Source organism: Macrotis lagotis, chromosome 2, assembly GCF_037893015.1.
Source record: "Macrotis lagotis isolate mMagLag1 chromosome 2, bilby.v1.9.chrom.fasta, whole genome shotgun sequence".
Taxonomy (NCBI): Eukaryota; Metazoa; Chordata; class Mammalia; order Peramelemorphia; family Peramelidae; genus Macrotis; species Macrotis lagotis.
Genome location: NC_133659.1, coordinates 25477649 through 25495405, shown reverse-complemented (window position 1 = coordinate 25495405; position 17757 = coordinate 25477649). Strand labels below are relative to the sequence as shown.

The window sequence follows — 17757 nt, the reverse complement described above, 5'->3', positions numbered from 1 at the left end:
TTAAACAACATTAGAGGTTAAGAGACTGCCTTCTGTGGGGGAGGGAAGCAAAAAACCCCCAAAAAACTAAAAAGAAAATTAAAATATATATATATATATTAGGGGCAGCTAGGTGGGGCAGTGGTTAGAGCACTGGCCCTGGAGTCAGGAGGATCTGCCTTCAAATCTGACCTCAGCACTTGATACTTACTTAGCTGTGTGATCTTGACTTGTCACTTAATCCCATTGTCTTGCAAAACCCAAAATTACTAAATGTATTATTTCTATAATTTTGGCCTTTTTTGGCAAGGCAATGGGATTAAGTAACTTGCACAAGGTGAACTCAGGTCCTCCTGACTCCAGGGTCAGTGCTCTACCCAGTGCACCACCTAGCTGCTCCAATAAAAATATTATTTTTAAAAAGATTTTGATTTCCAAATTCTTTTCCTCCTACCTCATGTGAAATCATGCATGGAATATTATCGATGTTGCAACATGGATATATTACCCATGTTGCAACATGAAGTGAAAAAAATATGTTTCGGTTGCACTCTAATCATCCCTTCTCTCTTGTGAGTGGGTAGCGGGCCACCCTGAGGCCTTGGAAGTTGTCTTAGCTCACGGTCTTGATCAGAGGAGCCAAGTCCCTCTGAGCTGATGGTTGTTACAATATTGCTAATGCTGCATTCAGCAACACTTGTTTTACAGACTACAGCAACAGTGTTACTATAAGTAGAAACACTGTTACAGTCAATCGCAACACTGTTACAATGTTGTCCTGGTGTTTCTGCGTCTTTCACTTTGTATCAGTTCACGAGTCTTCCAAGGTCTTTCCGGAATCCACGCCCCCTCCCCAATATCTATGGGAGAACAGTATTCTCTCACGACCACGCACCACAACCTGAAGCATGAGACTTCTGAGAGAACTACAAATCGATGAAAAACATAAACCAAGCACAAATATTGCCTGAGCAAGAGCTCTCTCCTTCATCGTTCATTCGGCAAGCATAGCGAGGCGCCTGTTCTGTTTCAGGCCCTGCGGATGCTGGGGGAAAACAAACCCTTTTCTAGATTCAAGAGAAGAGTGAAGTCGCCATACGGGGCCTCCCTTACCATCGTCCCTTTTGCACTGTTTGAGAAATGTCCCAAAACGCGGCCAGGAGGCCAGCGCCGCCGAATCCCAAAGCCCTGGGAAGTGGGTAACGAATGAGAAGACTGGGGGCGGCTAGGTGGCGCAGGGGACCGAGCCCCGGCCCTGGGGTCAGGAGGACCTGAGTTCGAATCCGACCTCAGACACTTCACGATGACGAGCTGCGTGGCCTCAGCCCGGGCCTGGCATACAGTAGGCGCTTCCTAAGTGCTTCTTTCCCTCCCTCCTCCCGCCCGGTCGCCCGAGCCCGCCCCTTTGCTCCTCCCTCGCCAGGGGCGGGCCCTGGGCCCTGGGCCCTGGGCTCGGGACTTCCGGCCCGCAGAGTCCGCGAGAAGCCGGGCCCCCGAGTCCTGGCCGCGGGCCGGAGCAGGCGGGCTGCGGGCGGACGGGACGCGCCGGGAGGAGCCGCCATGGGGCCGCTGGTGGCGCGCCTGAGGCTGGGGCCGCGGCCGGCGCCGCTGTGGCTGCCGGCCGGAGGCTGCGGCCGGAGGCGGCTCGGGGCCGGGGCCGGGGCCGGGGCCGGGGCCGGGGCCGAGCCCGGGCGGCAGTACCTGCAGCGGAGCGTCGTGCCCACCCTGCACTTCCAGCCCAGCCTGCCCAGGTACCGCGGGCCGCACTGCTTAGGCGCCTTCTGTGTGCGGCCGGGGGGGGGGCTGCGGCCCCGCTTGGAGCCCCCCCCCCCCGCGTCACCGGAGCCCCCGCGGGCGGACGGGGCCTAAGTGGGTGAAAGGTCACTCCCACCCGGGCCTCCCCCCGCCCCGCCCCGGCCTGAGCTTCCTCCCCGCGGAAGGAGGAAGGGGTGTGGGGGAATAGGGCCAAAAGGGACAGGTCCCCCGCCCCCCGGGCCGCCCCGCCCGGCCACGGGCTTCTCTGAAGCCTCAGTTTCCCTTTCTTTGCCATTTTTGCGGAACCCGGACCTCCCCCGCCGCAGAGCCGCCCCGGGAAGGGGACCGTCCTTAGGACCTAAGCCTTTCCTCAGCAGATCCCGGGCCGTGGGACGCTCCGGGCCTTAGGGGGTCAGGATGGGGAAGGAGGCCTTGGCCAGGCCCCATCGGTGGCCTAGAGGCCGAGGCTGCCGCCAGTTAATGGCTCATTGCTTTGGCATTGGCTGCAAAGAGCCTCTGAGGCCCGGCCTGGAACAAAACCTAGAGCTTTCATCTCAGTAAGTAAAAGGAGCTGAAAACTCTTAAGCGGGCCCTCACTGAAGCGGGCCCTCACTGAAGCGCCCCCTTGGAATTTGCCAGAGGAGGCCCAGGTGGTGCTCTGCCAGGCCCAGCAGGAGAAGACACATCTATTTTTAAAAGGCCAGCCGACCCTCCCAGTGTTTGGTCATTCAGAGGGACCCATGACCCAATCTATCGGGCACTACTCGCCCATCTAATAGATTGATCCTGCTCAGAACTCTGTCTCAGAAGCTTTATTGCGCCACCCAGCTTTTATTCTAACGCCGCATGCCTTTGTGAATAAACACCTTGCTTGGAGCATTGCCTCAGTTCGCCTTTTTGTTCAGTTGCTAATGCCATGCACTGTGGGCTTTCGCCTCTGCTAACTTCTAAATCGGCACTGATCTCTAACGCTCTCCCACCTTTCTGGTCTCTGAGCTTGCTTACCTTTCTGAAGAGCCCCCCAGCACTCCATCCCTAACTGCCCTGCATTTTTCTACTACTTTTCCAGCGTCCACTCTTTTTTAAAAAAATCAGTTATTCTGCATCACTACAGTGGCTCTGTGATTTCAAGCATTTGGCTGTTGCTTGGTACTGCTGCTCGGGTACTATGTGTTCAGCTTGCTTCTATGTCCTTCCCTGAGTTTGACCAACATGTTGAGGGCAGGGTTCATTGGCCAAGGCTCCTACATATAAGGTGCCAACAGCTAAGTTAATATTGGTTGATAGGCTTACAAACTGTGCTGCTTATTAGCAGCCTTCTCTCTCCCCAAGGCGGAGGCAGGGGCAGGGGCTGGAGCAGAAGCAAGTGGGAAGAGACCACTTGGCCCATTTGAGGTTAACCAAATAGTCCATTCCAGAGTCGGCATCTTATGCTACCACTTCTCACCTTTTTGAGGTGGGCCTCAAAAGGTAGGGCCCAGACTATAAAATGAGGTGCCAGCTTATGCTGTTGCCAGCTCTGTGACCTTTGATCATTATAGCCTTTGGTCTGAGACTTCATGTGTCTGAGTCAGGAGAGCCAGATTCAAGTGCTGGCACCACCCCTGGAATCCTGGGCAGGGAAGGCACTTCATCTGAATCTCATGTGAATGTGATCGATTGACTGGAATGCGAGGGGCTGGGCAGGAAGGGGCAGCTGTTTGTTGAAGAAAAGACCTTGGAGTGTTAGTGGATTGTAAGCCCAATAGAAGTTGTCAGTCAAAAAAGCTAACACCACTGTCCTTTCTTGGGAACCCCCATGTTCCAGAATCACAGGTGCTGGAAGGCACCTCAGAGGTTAGGGAGGTGAACTCTTCTTCCCTTATTTCCAGTGTGAATGCTGTCAGTGTGAAGGGAGGAAGCACCTAGAAAGACTAAGACCATAAGCCAAGTAGCTGTGCCTCTGAGGGCCGTTGTTTTCCTGGAGTCCATAGGGGAAATATGTCCTGGGAAAGGAGGGAGTGAAAGAGGAAGAGGCCTCTGGATGAGGTCATATTTCCAGAACTGGAAGGGAGCTTGGAGGCCCAGCTCCAGTCCCTTGTTTTACACCTGAGTGATCTAAGGGGCAGAGCCAAGGCACTAGACAGGCCCTTTGCTGCCCAAGTCCAGTCACCTCTTCATAGAGTGGGGTGGGGGTCTGAGGGGCCATCTTTATGGATAATTACAGCTTCTGGGGATTGGGTGGACACAGCCTTCCTCTAGCTTGGTGCAAGGGTCAAGCAGCTTCTAGATTAGGACCTGCCACAGTGACAGGGAACATGAGGGTCAGGTGACTGGAGCAGCCTAACCTTGGGTGAGGAGCACAGCCTGGACAACTGAGGGGGACAGCCCTGTGCAGCCAGTGACAGCCCAGTGCAGGACTTGAGTAGTAGAATTCGGCCAACATTAAACACCTGTATAACAGGATGTAGAGACACCACCTGGGGTCACCCGCACCCCCCCCCCCCAGGTTCCCTTCCCCTGGTTTGCAGGGATGCAAACATTATGGACACAAGTAACTCCACAAAGGGAGAGCGAGTTTGGGGGGAGGAAACTGTTTCTCCTCTGCTGTGGCTGAAAGTGATAACCTAGACCTGGAGATGAGACTCATCTGTTACCGGGCAGGATTCACAGCAAACCACCCTCTCAAGACCCCTTTGACAAAGAGCCCCTGGTACCTGGTGTTGGGCCTATAGTGTAGACATTGCTCCCATTTTACAGAGGGAAAGCGTTGACAGGGAAATAAAAGAGACTTGCTTGAAGACTGGAACCAGGAGTTGAACTCAGGCTTCCAGATCTCAAGCCCAGTCCAGTCACAAGCGTTTGTTGAGTGAGTGCCCTGATGTGTTCTGTATGCTGCTTTGGGTAATTGAGAATACCGAGCCAGAGAAAATAATCTCTGCCCTCAAGGAGATTCCCTTCTGTGGAGTGGATGTGCTTTGTCCATGATAGGTGTCCAACCTAGGGAGTGAAGGAAGCAGAGGACAGAGCAAAGGGCCCAGAGAATGAGGAAAGAAGGAACACCAACAGCCATCCAGAAAGGCTATACAAAAGAGGGGAGGCCTGAGCCTCGAAGGAAGAGAATTGCCCTGTGTGGCAAAGAGCAGGTGAGAGTGTATTCCAGTGCTTGGACAGAGCCCTGCCAGGGCTTGAGGTAGGAGGTGGTAGCCAAGGGGAAAGCCAGAGTCATCACCCACACTCGGAGTGTGTGTTATCTCAGAGGCCTTAGGAAGCCACTGAAATAGAGTCATGCCTCAGTGTTGTTTTACTTACTGTGCGAAGGATGAGGAAAGAGACTAGAAGCAAGGAGGCTGATTCCAATGACTGGGTTAATGGAGGGGAGGGGTGACTGTACATGGAGAAAAGGGGGCTACTGTGGCATTAGAATCAACAGGAATGAACAAGTGATTGGGTTAGGTAAGTGAGGGGGGAAGAATTAGAAATGACTATTGCTCCCCTGGGTGCCTGGGAGGGTGATGGGCAGAGCCTTCTTGAAGGGGGAAACTTAATTTGGTCATGTTGAATTTGAGAGGTGGTGGGGCTGGCTCACAAAGATCCATCAAGACACAGTCTTCATGGAACTTCTTCCTCTTCAGTTTTTGCAAAGAAATCAATCTGCCAATATGTTTCGTTACCAAGGGTGATGGGCGCAATTATTCTTCTCCATCTAAATCCCCTGGCTGACTTGGAGTTCTTTCCTTTAGGCTGCCTATTCCCAAACTTGAAGATACCATGAAGCGATACCTCAGTGCCCAGAGACCTCTCTTGGATGACAGCCAGTACAGGTAAAGACTGATGACCAGAAGAACCGGTTCACTCTGAAGGTGGTTCATGGTTACAGAGCCCAAGATGAATTGTTTTTCCCTTGAGGAAGAAAGCTGCCTTTTCAGACTGTGCTCCCTGACACAACTCAGCTGGCCAGCCGAAAGCGCCATCTAGAGATGGACATTGTATGCCCTCCTCTATCTGTGGTAGCCTGAGTAGGAAGAGATGGATTTGAGCAGAGACGAGGCCAATGTAAACCCTGGATACTCACCACCTTGGAGGGCTGCTTCCCCATGTTTCAGTCTCCAGAGGGAGGGCTCTTGGGAGTCTCCCATCTCTGTCCACCAGAGGAGGCCTCTCTCTCCTTTCCTCACGCTCACCTCTCAGGCATCATCACTGGGTAACCTTTCCCCTCTTACCCATCAGAAGGGTTCTGTCTTCCAGTATCCCAGAGGAAGGTTCCAGTGTTCCTTCCTTTGTATCATACTTCCTGGTAATGTCAGATCCCAGTAGAACATTAGATCCTAGGGCATCTCCATCACCTCGGAGAGTGTTTTGCTTACAGTAGGTACTTAATACATGTTGAAATTGTTAAGAGAGGCCAGTGGCAGAGCCAGACTTTAGAGCTGGTTCTGTTCTGGGGGAGGGAGTGAAGTATCTAGGTTCTGGTTCTGTACTTTGCCAATTTAGAAAAACACTTGGTATTTTTTATTCAAATCACTAACTTGAAAAGCACTTCAGATGACAGTGGACAAAAGATTTTTGGCATCAAGCGAGCCCTGGCCTCTTGTGCCTTCTATGGGCACAAGGTAAGAGGAAGCCTGGTATGGGGGATGTCACAAAGGACCCACCTGTGCGAAGGATGGAGCCCTCCTCAGATTCAAGGGTGCCATGCCCTTGATGCCTCAGCTCTAATCTCTCTTTTTAACAGTGCTGCAGTATCCAGCCCAGTCTTTGACTGTGGGTCCACCAGGGCAAAGTTCAGGCACTCTCAGCTTCTTGTCCTGGATATCTTCTCTCTTTGAATGCAGCCAAGGACAGGAGCAGATTTTTCAGCAGCTATGTTTGGCTCTGGACCCATATTGACTTTGTTGATCATGAGGCCTTTTAGATCTTTTTTCAGAAGAAAAAGCCATGTCTCCTCTTTCCTTGCCTTTGTGAAGTTTACTTTTTGAATCCAGGTATAAATCTTTAGTTTGATCTCTATTAAATGGCATCTTGGTTTGGCCCACATTATAGCCTTCTGGCTTCAGTTTCATTGGGTCCATGTCCTGCCAATTTGGCAAGCATGTGATTTGTACCAAGACACTGATCAGAATGTTGAAGAGGATGCACCCAGGATCAGGTGCTTGGCAATCCCTTCCTCCCCTCACCCTGGGAGCCTTTCTTCTACGTTAACATCATCTCTTCAAGGAGCAGGTCTTCAAATAACTTCTCTCCCAAATCTGCCAAACTGTCCTGTCACTGACCCAGGTCTCTACTTTCTCCTGGATGGGGGTTAGGTGCAGCTCTGGCAGGCAAAAAGGAGACATGAGGTGGGTGGGTATGGCCCGGGCTTGGTGACACCACCCTTTAGTGGCCACTAGTTCCCTAAGGGCCCATAAACATCTCCTTTATCAAGTCTTCTTGGATGTGGCCAAGATTTGTGTGGTCTATTGTCTACAGACACAGACACTTGCCCTCCTGGCATCTGTTCCTCTCTAGGTCTGGGGTATTTCTCCTTTTCTCTGGTTCTTCCAAAGATCACCAGCAACAGCTCCATTAGTCAGTAAACACTTATTAAGGCCTTCTGGACACCCAGCACCATGCTAGAGAAGCTAGGTGGCACAGTGGATAGAGCACTGAGCTTAGAGTCAGGAGGATGGGAGTTCAAATCCTTCCTCAGACATTTGACATTTATGGTGTGACCTTGGGGAAGTCACTTAACCCTGACTGCCTCATATCCAGGACCCTCTCCAGTTCACATCTGGCTATTGGACCCAGATGGCTCTGGAGGAGAAAGTGAGGCTGATGATTTAGCACAGTCCCCCTCACTATAATCCAATTCATGTGCTTGTCATGGCATCACCTCCCTGATGTCATGGTCTTCTTCAGGAGCAAACATCACCAAGTGCTGAGCATCATGCAAAGAAAGGAAAAGACTGTCCCTGCCCTCAAGGAGTGTCCAGCCTAATGGGAGCACATAAAAAGAAGCTGGAAAGTGGGGTGGGGACATCTGCCTGGGTGCCTCCCCTGCCCTCCCCCCCCCCAGGAGGAGGGATATCTGCTTCCCTTTTTTCTCTCTCCTACACCTCCACTCCTCTCAATCTGAGGGAGGAAAGGGCCCCAGGGACCGGGAGATTTTGGAATGATGATCTAGGGTTAAAGTCCAGCTCTTTAGCCAGTCAGAAATGATGAGTCTCATTTGTCTGCTGTCTTCCTTCTCAGGGCCCAGCTCAGTATATATAGAGAGTCCAGATTAGAGGCAGTGGGGGTTGGTGGAAGGAGCTCTGACTTGGAGGGGCCTGGCTCAGAATCCCAATGCGGCCACTAATTGGTGAATCCTCCAAGTGAGAGCCTGTCAAAGGTTTGCCCTTGTGTGGATCATCTCAGAAACGGGGGCAATAGTGGTCTTGGGTACTCTCTTTGTTAACAGTTAAATCTCCAGAATGGGAGCCCTCTTTTAGCCTACTCTGCCCATGGCTGCAGCCTCTCCTCTGCCCCCCTGGCCAGGTGGTCTGACGCTTCCTTCTTGAATGTCTCAGGACGACAGAGCAGCTCTGCAGGACCTTTCAAAGCGGACTTGGCAAAGAGCTCCACGCACAGCTGGTGGCTCAGGACAAGCAGAATAAACACACGAGCTACATTTCAGGTAGGCCCAAGTGAAGCACGACTGAGCACACCTCCTCCCATACAGCAGTGAAGACCAGGTTCATTTCGCCTTGCGGACCTTGTGACCTGAAGGCAGGCGACCTTCAGTGGAATTCTGGTCCCGAAAGTATTGAGAGGGAGAACAGCTCTGAGATCAGTGGTCAGCCGAGCAGTAATGATGAGCCGAGGCGTCTGCTGGTTGAAGGTCAGAAAGCCGAGGGACACGCTCCATGGAAGTATTTAATGTTAGCATCCCTGCTTACAAATGGGGGACCTGTCTCTAGGCAATTAGAAAAAAATGGATTTAGACCCAGCAGTTTCTTTCTCTGTGGGTGCACATAAATATTATCCCTTAGTTTGCAATTGTGGCCCCCACCCCGTCACTTTTTCTCTCCCCTACACCTCCACTCCTCTCAGTCTGAGGGAGGAAAAACAGAATGTCCAGCCTGGAAGGGATATCCATTGCTGTGCAGGCCCTTTGTCTTATCCAAGGGCAGCTGAGGTGCAAAGAAAAGGAGGGACTGAACTACACTCTGGAGCCCAGGTCCCCCCACTCCTCATTCAGCACCCCTTTCATCATGACAAGTTTCTTGGAAAGATTGGTGTGGGCCCTGGATCCAGGCCAGGCATCCATGGCCCTGGACTGGTTGTGGTCACTAGCCTCATTTTACAGACAAGGAACTGAGGCCCAAAGAGAGATACTGCAGGCATCTAGCAGGTGTGAGAGCCAGGATCTGAATCTGAATGTTCCAGTTCAATCCATTCTGCTTGCCATTGTGAGCCCATGAGGGGTGACAGTCCCTATGGCCCAGCTAGGAAGACTTGTTCAGATTGCCCAGCTAGGAGGTGGGAGACCAGGGCTGGGCCTCTGTGTCTGGCTGAGGAATCTAAGGCTTCCTGCTGCTTGTGGTGCACAGGGGGCAGTTCACTCCTCTTCTTCTCAGAAGGGGAGTCCTTGTGGTTTTGCTGTAGCCAATGCTTGCTTGGCCCTGGCTGAGTTCCAGAGCCCCCAGAGAAGTGGGCAGGGTCAAGTGGGGTGTTACCTGTGCTAATTCTGTTCTCGGGATGCAATAAGAATGGAAAAGAAATGGACAGGAGATGAGCCAGAGCAGAGAGAGGAGGCAGGAGGAAAAGGATGAGTACAGAGAGAGGGGGAAAGCACAAGTGAGAGCCTGGAGGGCAGGAAGACCACACCTGCCAGGACCCCTAGCATGGATGCATGTCCATGACTTCAGCGCAGCCCTCAGAGCAGCTCAGGGGACCCTCTGGGAGGCTGAGCCCCTTCCTGGCCAGCAGCACTGAGGGACAGGGAGGGCGGGGAACACACTCAGAGCCAGTCAACTTGGCCAATGTCACAGAGCTGGGAGTCAGGCCAATGTTCTCTCTCCATCACCCTGCCTCTTGGGAGAAGGAAACCACCCAAACTCCCTTCATCCACCAGTGTTTCCAGGGTATCCCACCCACAGTGGCCACATTGACCCTCCCTTATGGAGGTAGGCCCCCCAAATTATCCCCTGAGTCTGCATCTCAGCAGAGCGGTGCCCCTGGCCCGAGGCTAGTGAGATCTGACCCCCCTGATGGATGAGCATGGACTGAGGCACCACCACTGTTAGGGAGCAGTGGCAAAGGCCACCCTCTTCTGCACCCACTGTCAGTATGGACAGATTGACAGGTGGTCTTCATTGCTCTCTGGCTAAGTTATCTCCAGTAATAAGGTGGGTCCTCTGGCAGGAGGTCTGGCTCCTGTTTGGAAGGACTGACAGGGTCAAGTTAGGACTACAGTAGAAACAAAACACCAATAAGAATAACCACCCTATTTTTAGAGTGGTCTAGTTTCTCTCCCATTAAATCTAGGAGGGGGGAGTGTGTTTTGTGCCCCCACTTTACAGATGAGGAAATTGAGGCCTCAGGAGAGGTAGCCAGTGAGTGGCAGAGCCAGGCTCAAGTCCATTTCTTTCAAGTTCTCTGCTCTTCATGCTTCTCTTTTGATGCCTCAGCACTGGCCAAGTGTTAGAAACCTGTCTACATTGCCCTTCATGTGACCTATCTGCAGCTTCCTTTTTCAGTCCCTGGCGTCTGACTTATGGACAGTAAGGCCCTGAAGGTTTGAGGGGGTTGTCACCAGCCTGCACATTGACCACACTGAGGACCCCATTGGGTTCCTGGGATTCCTTTAAGGGGTCACTTAGCTTAAACATTCTGCTCCTTCCTTAAGTGGGTATCTGAGGATGAGGATGGGACAGGAGTCCTGTGTTTAAAGGTGGGGGGGGGGGCTTGGTAGATGTGGGAGGGCAAGGGACTGAAGAGAACAAAATGACCAAGAAATGTTGTCTTGGATAGATTCCAGTCACTAACCATGCATCTAGTTCCCATTTCACTAGTGCTGCACTTTGCCTATCACAAACGTGTGAAATACGAAGTTAATTTTCTCATTTTACAGATGGAAAAACTGAGGTCGAGTGATGACAGTTAACTGCCTAGGGTTACGCAGAGAGTCAGTGTCAGAATAACTCAGATCCCAGGATTCTGACTGGATGGCTTCCTAGTCTTCTTTTCATCCCGAGGAAAATCCCCCAGAAGTGACCACATGCAGGCCTGGGGCTTTGTAGCAGCCAAGCCACCTGGAAACCAGGGCTTACCCGTTGTGGCTCATGAAGATCTAAAGTGAAACTGCACTCCATATAACATGATGCCCAAAGTCCTGTTTGCTCAGGTTTCCAGCAGGGCATTGGGCAGGTTTTGCCAGCCTGGGCACCTCTTGACTGCCAAGTTCAGGAATGGGCTTGGGTTACCACCTCTGATGGGGGGTGAGCCCTGCTGCCAGTCAGGAGCAGGAGCTAGTATCTCTTCTGAAATTTATGTTTTTTATTTTTATTTTACAGTTGGACAGAAACTTAGTTCTTCCCTCATTCTACAGATAAGAAAATGAGACCAGAGAAGGGAGGAAATTTTGCTCAGGTCACTCAGAAAATATCAGAGGATTGGCACACAGACCCTCTTTGGTCCCAGCCTCCTAGGATATCACAAAAGTGCCTTCTCTCAGGAGGACAAGTTTGATTTCTGTGGAAATAATCAGTGAGAGATCTGAAGAGAACAAGTTGGCCGGCATTAGTTTCTGAATCCAGTTGACAATCTACACAAATGGGCATCACTGATGTATTGTTTTAGGCAATAGATAATTCTTCAGTCTTTCAGATTTGGGCTTTTGTCAGGATTAACCTTCCTTAACTGATGGAGATCACAGTCCCTCTTCCCTCTCTACAGGTTTAATTGTGAGTTCAGTTGTTTTCGGTTGTATTTGACTCTTGTGACCCCATTTGGGGTTTTCTTGGCAAAGACACTGGTGGCGTTTGGCATTTTCTTCTCCAGCTCCTTTTATAGATAAGGAAACTGAGCAAATAGGGTAGAGTGACCTGCCTAGGATCACTAAGCTTGGAAGTGTCAGGGACCAGATTTGAACTCGGAAATAAGAATGAGCCTTTTTGACTCCAGAGCCAACATCTACTGTGCCACCAAGCTGCTCTGGTTGAACTATCTCATTTTCCCTGTGACTGCCTTGGTACAGCTTCCACCTATGTGGCTTGGCTGGTGGGCAGAAAGCAGGCCCACAGTCCATCACTGAGCCTTGTCCTTGAACCCTCAGGCATGACTCTACTGCCAATTTTCAGATGCTTCAGAACACCCTCCTTGCCCCCCAAGAAGGGAGCCCCTAGAGGAGCATACTTTGGTCAGACACAATGTCTAGCATTGCAGACATGCTTTCCTTCCATTCCTCACTTATCTCTAACAGACAGTTATTCTGACACCAGCATTTCATCTGTGGACATCATTATCCCAGATGGTCCATAATTTATAAACCCTGACAAGCTGTTGAAAAGCTCCCATCTGGACCTTGGACCTTCTAAAACAAACCATTTTGTGGCACATTTTCTAAGGACTTTTTGCATAGGACGCTTGTTTTTATTGACCTTAGCATCATAGCATTTGGGCTCGTTCTCATCCAGGACCCTTAGGGACTTCTTCAGTCACCTTTGCACATTAGGGTTTGTCATAGGTAGGAAGGAAACGGATTGTTTTTCCTCCAAAGTGCATGTTGTCAGACTTGTTTACTAGCCATTGGACAGTTCTGAACCTGCAGAGCAAGCAGCTTGCATGCCAGCTCTTATGGAAGCTTTCTCAGTGATGGAGTCTGCCTTGTCAGCAGGTCTTTGTACCTCTCTACAATAATTCTGTTTGTCTCCATTCTCCATGACAGTAGGGATCCTTTCTCCCAGTTCTGAGCTCCATGGTCTGTATATAGTGATCCTTCATCAATGTGTGTGTGTGTGAACTTTCTAGAATGAATCATTGTGCTTGTGACTTATTACTTCAAATATCTTTCTAGGTCCCTGGTTTGACATGTACCTCTCTGCCCGAGACTCCATTGTTCTGAATTTTAATCCATTCATGTCTTTCAATCCTGACCCAAAGCCTGATTACAATAACCAGCTCATACGAGCAACTAACTTAACAATGTCAGCCATGCGGTTTATGAAGACTCTTCGGGCTGGTCTCCTGGAGCCAGAGGTTTTTCATCTCAATCCTGCCAAAAGCGATACTGATACCTTCAAGAGACTTATCCGCCTTGTGCCTTCAGCCCTATCCTGGTATGGGGCTTACATGGTCAATGCTTACCCCTTAGATATGTCTCAATATTTTAGACTTTTTAATTCAACTCGGCTTCCCAAGCCTGGTCGAGATGAGCTTTTTACTGATGAAAAGGAGAAACACCTACTAGTGCTGAGGAATGGGAATTTTTATGTCTTTGATGTCCTAGATCATGATGGGAACATACTCAAAGCAGCAGAAGTCCATGCTCACCTGAAATACATTCTCTCTGACAATAGTCCCACTCCCGAGTTCCCCCTGGCATATCTGCCCTCAGAAAACCGAGACACCTGGGCAGGCCTGAGGCAGGAACTACTGAATAATGGGAACAAGGAAACGCTTAGGAAAGTGGACTCAGCCATGTTCTGTCTCTGTCTTGATGGCTTCCCCATCACAGACCTGGCTCATCTATCCCATACCATGCTGCATGGAGATGGGGTGAACCGATGGTTTGACAAATCCTTCAACCTCATTATAGCCAAAGATGGGAATGCTGCTGTCAACTTTGAGCACTCCTGGGGCGATGGCGTTGCTGTGCTTAGATTCTTCAATGAGGTGTTTAAAGACAGCACCCAGACCCCTGCCATCACACCCCAGGCTCAGCCCGCACCTGTAGACTCATCGAAGGTGGTGCAGAAACTCGATTTCAGACTGAACGATACCTTAAAAGCTGGCATCACCAAAGCCAAAGAGAAGTTTGACTCCACCATGCAGAGCCTCACTATCGATAGCATCCAATTTGAGAGAGGAGGCAAAGAGATCTTGAAGAAACACAAGATCAGTCCTGATGCTGTGGCCCAGCTCTCCTTCCAGATGGCCTTCCTCCGGCAGTATGGGCAGACAGTGGCAACCTATGAGTCCTGCAGCACGGCAGCTTTCAAACACGGCCGCACGGAGACTGTGCGTCCGGCATCTGTGTTCACCAAGAAATGTTCTGAGGCATTTGTCAGAGAGCCTTCCCAGAACAGCACAGACCAGCTGAAGGAGATGATTGCTCAGTGCTCCAAGTACCACAATCAGCTGACAAAGGAGGCTGCAATGGGTAAGTGTCCCCAAGAGGAGACTTTTCCTGCCACCAGGAGGGAGACAGACCAGCAGGAGCCATCTGTCAGAGGAATGGCCTCCATTGGTCAGGAGCTCCCCATCACTAGAGGGCATCTCTGAAGGCAGGGCAGAGTCCAGGCATGGCTGAGTCTGAGAGTGGGCTGCTTATAGCCTCAGAAGGCTTCTCTGGGCAGATTCTGTTTCTAAATGCTTTAAACATCTTTTCAGGTTCAGATTTTTGAGCTGAGCATTTGCCATCCTGCCAGGACAGAGGCCAAGTTTCAGGCAGGGGCATTTATTGGGGAATCAGGTAGTGGGACATCAGTCACTGTTTGCTTTCTGTTCCACAGGCCAGGGATTTGACAGACACTTGTTTGCCTTGAGATATCTGGCAGCAGCTGAAGGCCTCAAACTGCCCGAGTTCTATCAGGACCCAGCCTACGGGCAGATCAACCACAACATCCTGTCCACCAGCACCCTGACCAGCCCTGCTGTGAACATCGGGGGCTTTGCCCCTGTCGTCCCTGATGGCTTTGGCGTCGGCTATGGGGTCCATGACAACTGGATTGGCTGCAATGTCTCCTCCTATCCAGCTCGCAATGTCAGGGATTTCCTCCAGTGTGTGAATAAGGCCTTGGGAGACATTTTTGATGTCCTAGAAGGTAAACCTCTCTGAAGCTAGCAGGGAAAATTGGGGCTTTTTAAACATATACCATCTCTCTGATAATACCTGTGGGAGCAGGTAGGAATTGGTAGTGTGTCTGGGAGCTTTAGAATCATGAAATGCTCAAGTAATGAAAATGGTCTTACTTTAACTGAAATTATGGATCTGACAAAATTAATGAGTTATGTTAAGTAAATGGGAAAGTTAGATATTGATTCATGACTTCTGGAAGCTTCTTTGGGGGTGGCTTTTGAGCTTGACAGAGGAGACATATTAGGGTCTCTCCTTGAGGAGGCCACTGGCTCTGATGAATAGTGTGACACAGGTCAGGTTAGAGTCAATCCAGGAAACCATCTAAGTCTCTATTAAGGATCCTGTGTAGTCTGCCTCAAGGATGACTTACTGGTTGGCCCTTGATTCTCCTGTATTAAACTTTCATGAAACCAGTAACTGTGTAGGCTGCTTCTCTAACCCAGAACAGGCTGGCATGTCATGCCCACTTATTTTTTACCAACAGAAGTCTTATTTCGTGCTTGGAACCGATTCCATTGTATAGAGATCCCAGGAATTAGACCCCCCTCTCCCAGTGCCAGTCATCCATCCATCCAGGAGTCTCCAGAGCTCTACGAGGGCAGTGAATAGGCCCAGGGCCACTCCAGCCAGGGCCCAAATTGCTCTTCCATTGAATTCTCAGAATTAGAAAGCTGAAAAAGTCTTTAAGGTAGCTGATTGTAACCATTATCACTGTGTAACTAAGGAGGGATTAGGGCTCAGAGAGATGATTTAGCAGGCTGATCAGTGTTTGCTTCTTCCAGGTTGGATGTTAGAGATATAGGGGACTTCCCAGCCCTCCAGGTCGTGACAGTGAGATGGCAGGTCCTGGCTAAGAGCTCATACTCCTCCCTTTTACGTTCATGGCCAGCCACTCCAAACTTGGATCCATCCTTGAACCTTTCTGGTTCAGCATCTCTAGCTCCTCCCAGGGGCCAGTTGTTCTTTGGGACTTTGTGGCAAAGGGATAGGAAGAAAGTTCCCATGGGTAACAGGAAGGTAGAGTCCCCTGGAAGAGCAAGTGACTGGGGCCAGAGTGTGAACAGAGGTGGTCAAGAGGGCAGGCACACCTCACTAAAGGCATTCACTTTTCTTGGAAGACCAGGGTGACCTAACTCTAGAATACTCTTGAAGGCTTCCCACCCACCTGTTTCCCTGGAGAGGCCAGCTGGAATGCGAGACCACAACCAGGGATCTTCTTGAGCTCTGTTCACATCAAGGGTACCCAGCCTTTTCTGCTTATCCTGCTTGGGATGTGCTCCAACCCAGGTCCCCAACAATGGGTAGTGAGGCCAGAGAAGACAGTTCAGAGGTCATGGGCTCTAAACCTTGCCCTCCCTCTTTATAAAGGAGCAAACTGGCCTAGAGGGACCAAGTGATTTGCCCAGGGTCACACAGTACATGACCAGGTCAGAATTAGAATTCAAGACATCTGACTCCAAGGCTAGGATCTTTCCCCTGCTCTGATCCTCAGAGACCACTGAGTCACAAAATCATATTTGTGTGGACCTCTCAACTTAAAGCTGAGGAAAAGGAAATACAGGAAGTTTCTAATTTCCCTGATTTCATAGTTGATATTTTGACAACTAAGAGAGACAGGTGGGTGCCCAGGACCAGACCTACAGGGATGCTTGGACCTACTGGGAGCCTAATGATTCCAACTCTCCCTGGGTAGTCTTGGGCAGGGCCTTTGCTCTATCTGACCCATTTTCTCTGTATGGATAAAGTTGGGTCCATGATGTCTAAAGGTGCTCCAGCTCCCATGTTCCATGAACTTGTGACATAGAAAGGAAGGGAGGCCTCAGACTCTGTTGGGCCAACCTGGGCACAGCCACTGATGTTCACTCAGTGTTTTCCAGACCTTGTTTTCTCTGATTTTCACACCTGAAGAGGTGGCAGGGCTGGCTGCATGAGCCGAGTTGAAAGCCAGTTTGGGGTGGCCTCAAACCTTCCCCTCCTGACTCTGGTTGAGGAAGCTGGTGGGCCAGGAAAAGCCATGGTCAATGCCTCCAAGACATTTGCCAGCTGTGGGACCCTGGGCTGGGCTTTGGTTTCCTCAATTGTGAAATAGGGGCAACAAGAGCACCTTCTTCCCAGTGTTGCCATGAAGATACAAGGAGATAGTTGCAGAGCACTTGGGGCAGGGCCCCTGGCACATTCTAGGGGTTGTTCAGGCCAGGGCTCAACCTGAAGCTGTGTCCAGCCAAGATGGCTCCAGGAGAACTCTTTTTAAGTGAACCTCATTTTCCTGCTGCTTGCTTTATTTGGGAAAAAACGTATAAAGCATAGAGGCTGGGAACCCAAGACCTTGGGCTCAATCCCAGCTTTGCCCCTGGACCCTTCATTCAACTGGGCCTCAGTTTTCTGATCTATAAAAATAAAAACACTGAGTCAGATGATTCCCAAGTCTGTGACTCTGAAAAGAAAACAACTCATAAAAACTACAGAAAACTTCATACCATGTTATTTAAAAGAAAACAGGAAAACTTATAACTCAAATTAACATTGCTCAGTGTCTCTGCACAGAGGGCTACCTGAAGAGTTACAAAAGGGTAGTGGAAGGTTCACACCCTGGGCTCAAGGCTGAGGCCCCACCAATTCTCCTGGGGAGTCAGTCCAACCAGGTTAATTTGTGGGAAGAGAAGCCCACTGGCCACTGCGCTCATCCCTGGGGATCAGGAAAAGCTTCTGGAGAAACTGACTTGAGCTCAGTCTGGGGGTTAGTGAGGGGCAGCTTCCCCTCCTTCTCCCTTCCCCAACATTAGCTTCTCTGCCCAGCAGATGCACACTTGGCAGCCCATTCCACTGCAGTTCCCTTCCCAGACTTCCCTGTTTCAGGGAGACCACCACTACTCTTTGGTCTGCCCACATTCCAAACTTGTCGGCCTTGCTCCTTTGCTCTGTCTGTTGCTCCACTTCCCCTTTCTCCCCATTTGGGGCACCAGCGGTCTCTGCCTGGACATCCCCATGGCCACAAAATAGAG

The 17757-nt window shown here is 50.6% G+C and overlaps 1 protein-coding gene across 6 annotated transcripts; it reads left to right on the top strand.

Annotated features, from left to right (window-relative positions):
* The first annotated feature begins 1524 nt into the window (after nt 1-1524).
* Nucleotides 1525-17307, top strand: LOC141512449 (carnitine O-palmitoyltransferase 2, mitochondrial-like). Of its 6 annotated transcripts, none has more exons than XM_074221397.1 (5): nt 1525-1730; nt 5457-5537; nt 8262-8368; nt 12752-14056; nt 14409-17305. In XM_074221397.1, exons 1-5 carry the CDS (start codon nt 1540-1542, stop codon nt 14732-14734), a joined length of 2010 nt encoding a protein of 669 aa, XP_074077498.1. In that variant the 5' UTR covers nt 1525-1539; the 3' UTR covers nt 14735-17305. The 6 variants fall into 6 exon arrangements, with proteins under 6 accessions (XP_074077498.1, XP_074077501.1, XP_074077502.1 ...); XM_074221399.1 differs by lacking the exon at nt 1525-1730 and adding an exon at nt 2120-4859 and having other exon boundaries at nt 14409-17296; XM_074221400.1 differs by lacking the exon at nt 8262-8368 and having other exon boundaries at nt 1651-1730; nt 14409-17307.
* Nucleotides 17308-17757: the final 450 nt, after the last annotated feature.

Excerpts from the sequence above, each read along its gene's own strand:
- LOC141512449 (XM_074221397.1), top strand. The coding sequence starts at position 1,540 with ATGGGGCCGCTGGTGGCGCGCCTGAGGCTGGGGCCGCGGCCGGCGCCG. Across the intron at positions 1,731-5,456 it reads TTCCAGCCCAGCCTGCCCAG|GCTGCCTATTCCCAAACTTG; the intron begins GTACCGCGGGCC and ends TCTTTCCTTTAG. Across the intron at positions 8,369-12,751 it reads ACACACGAGCTACATTTCAG|GTCCCTGGTTTGACATGTAC; the intron begins GTAGGCCCAAGT and ends ATATCTTTCTAG.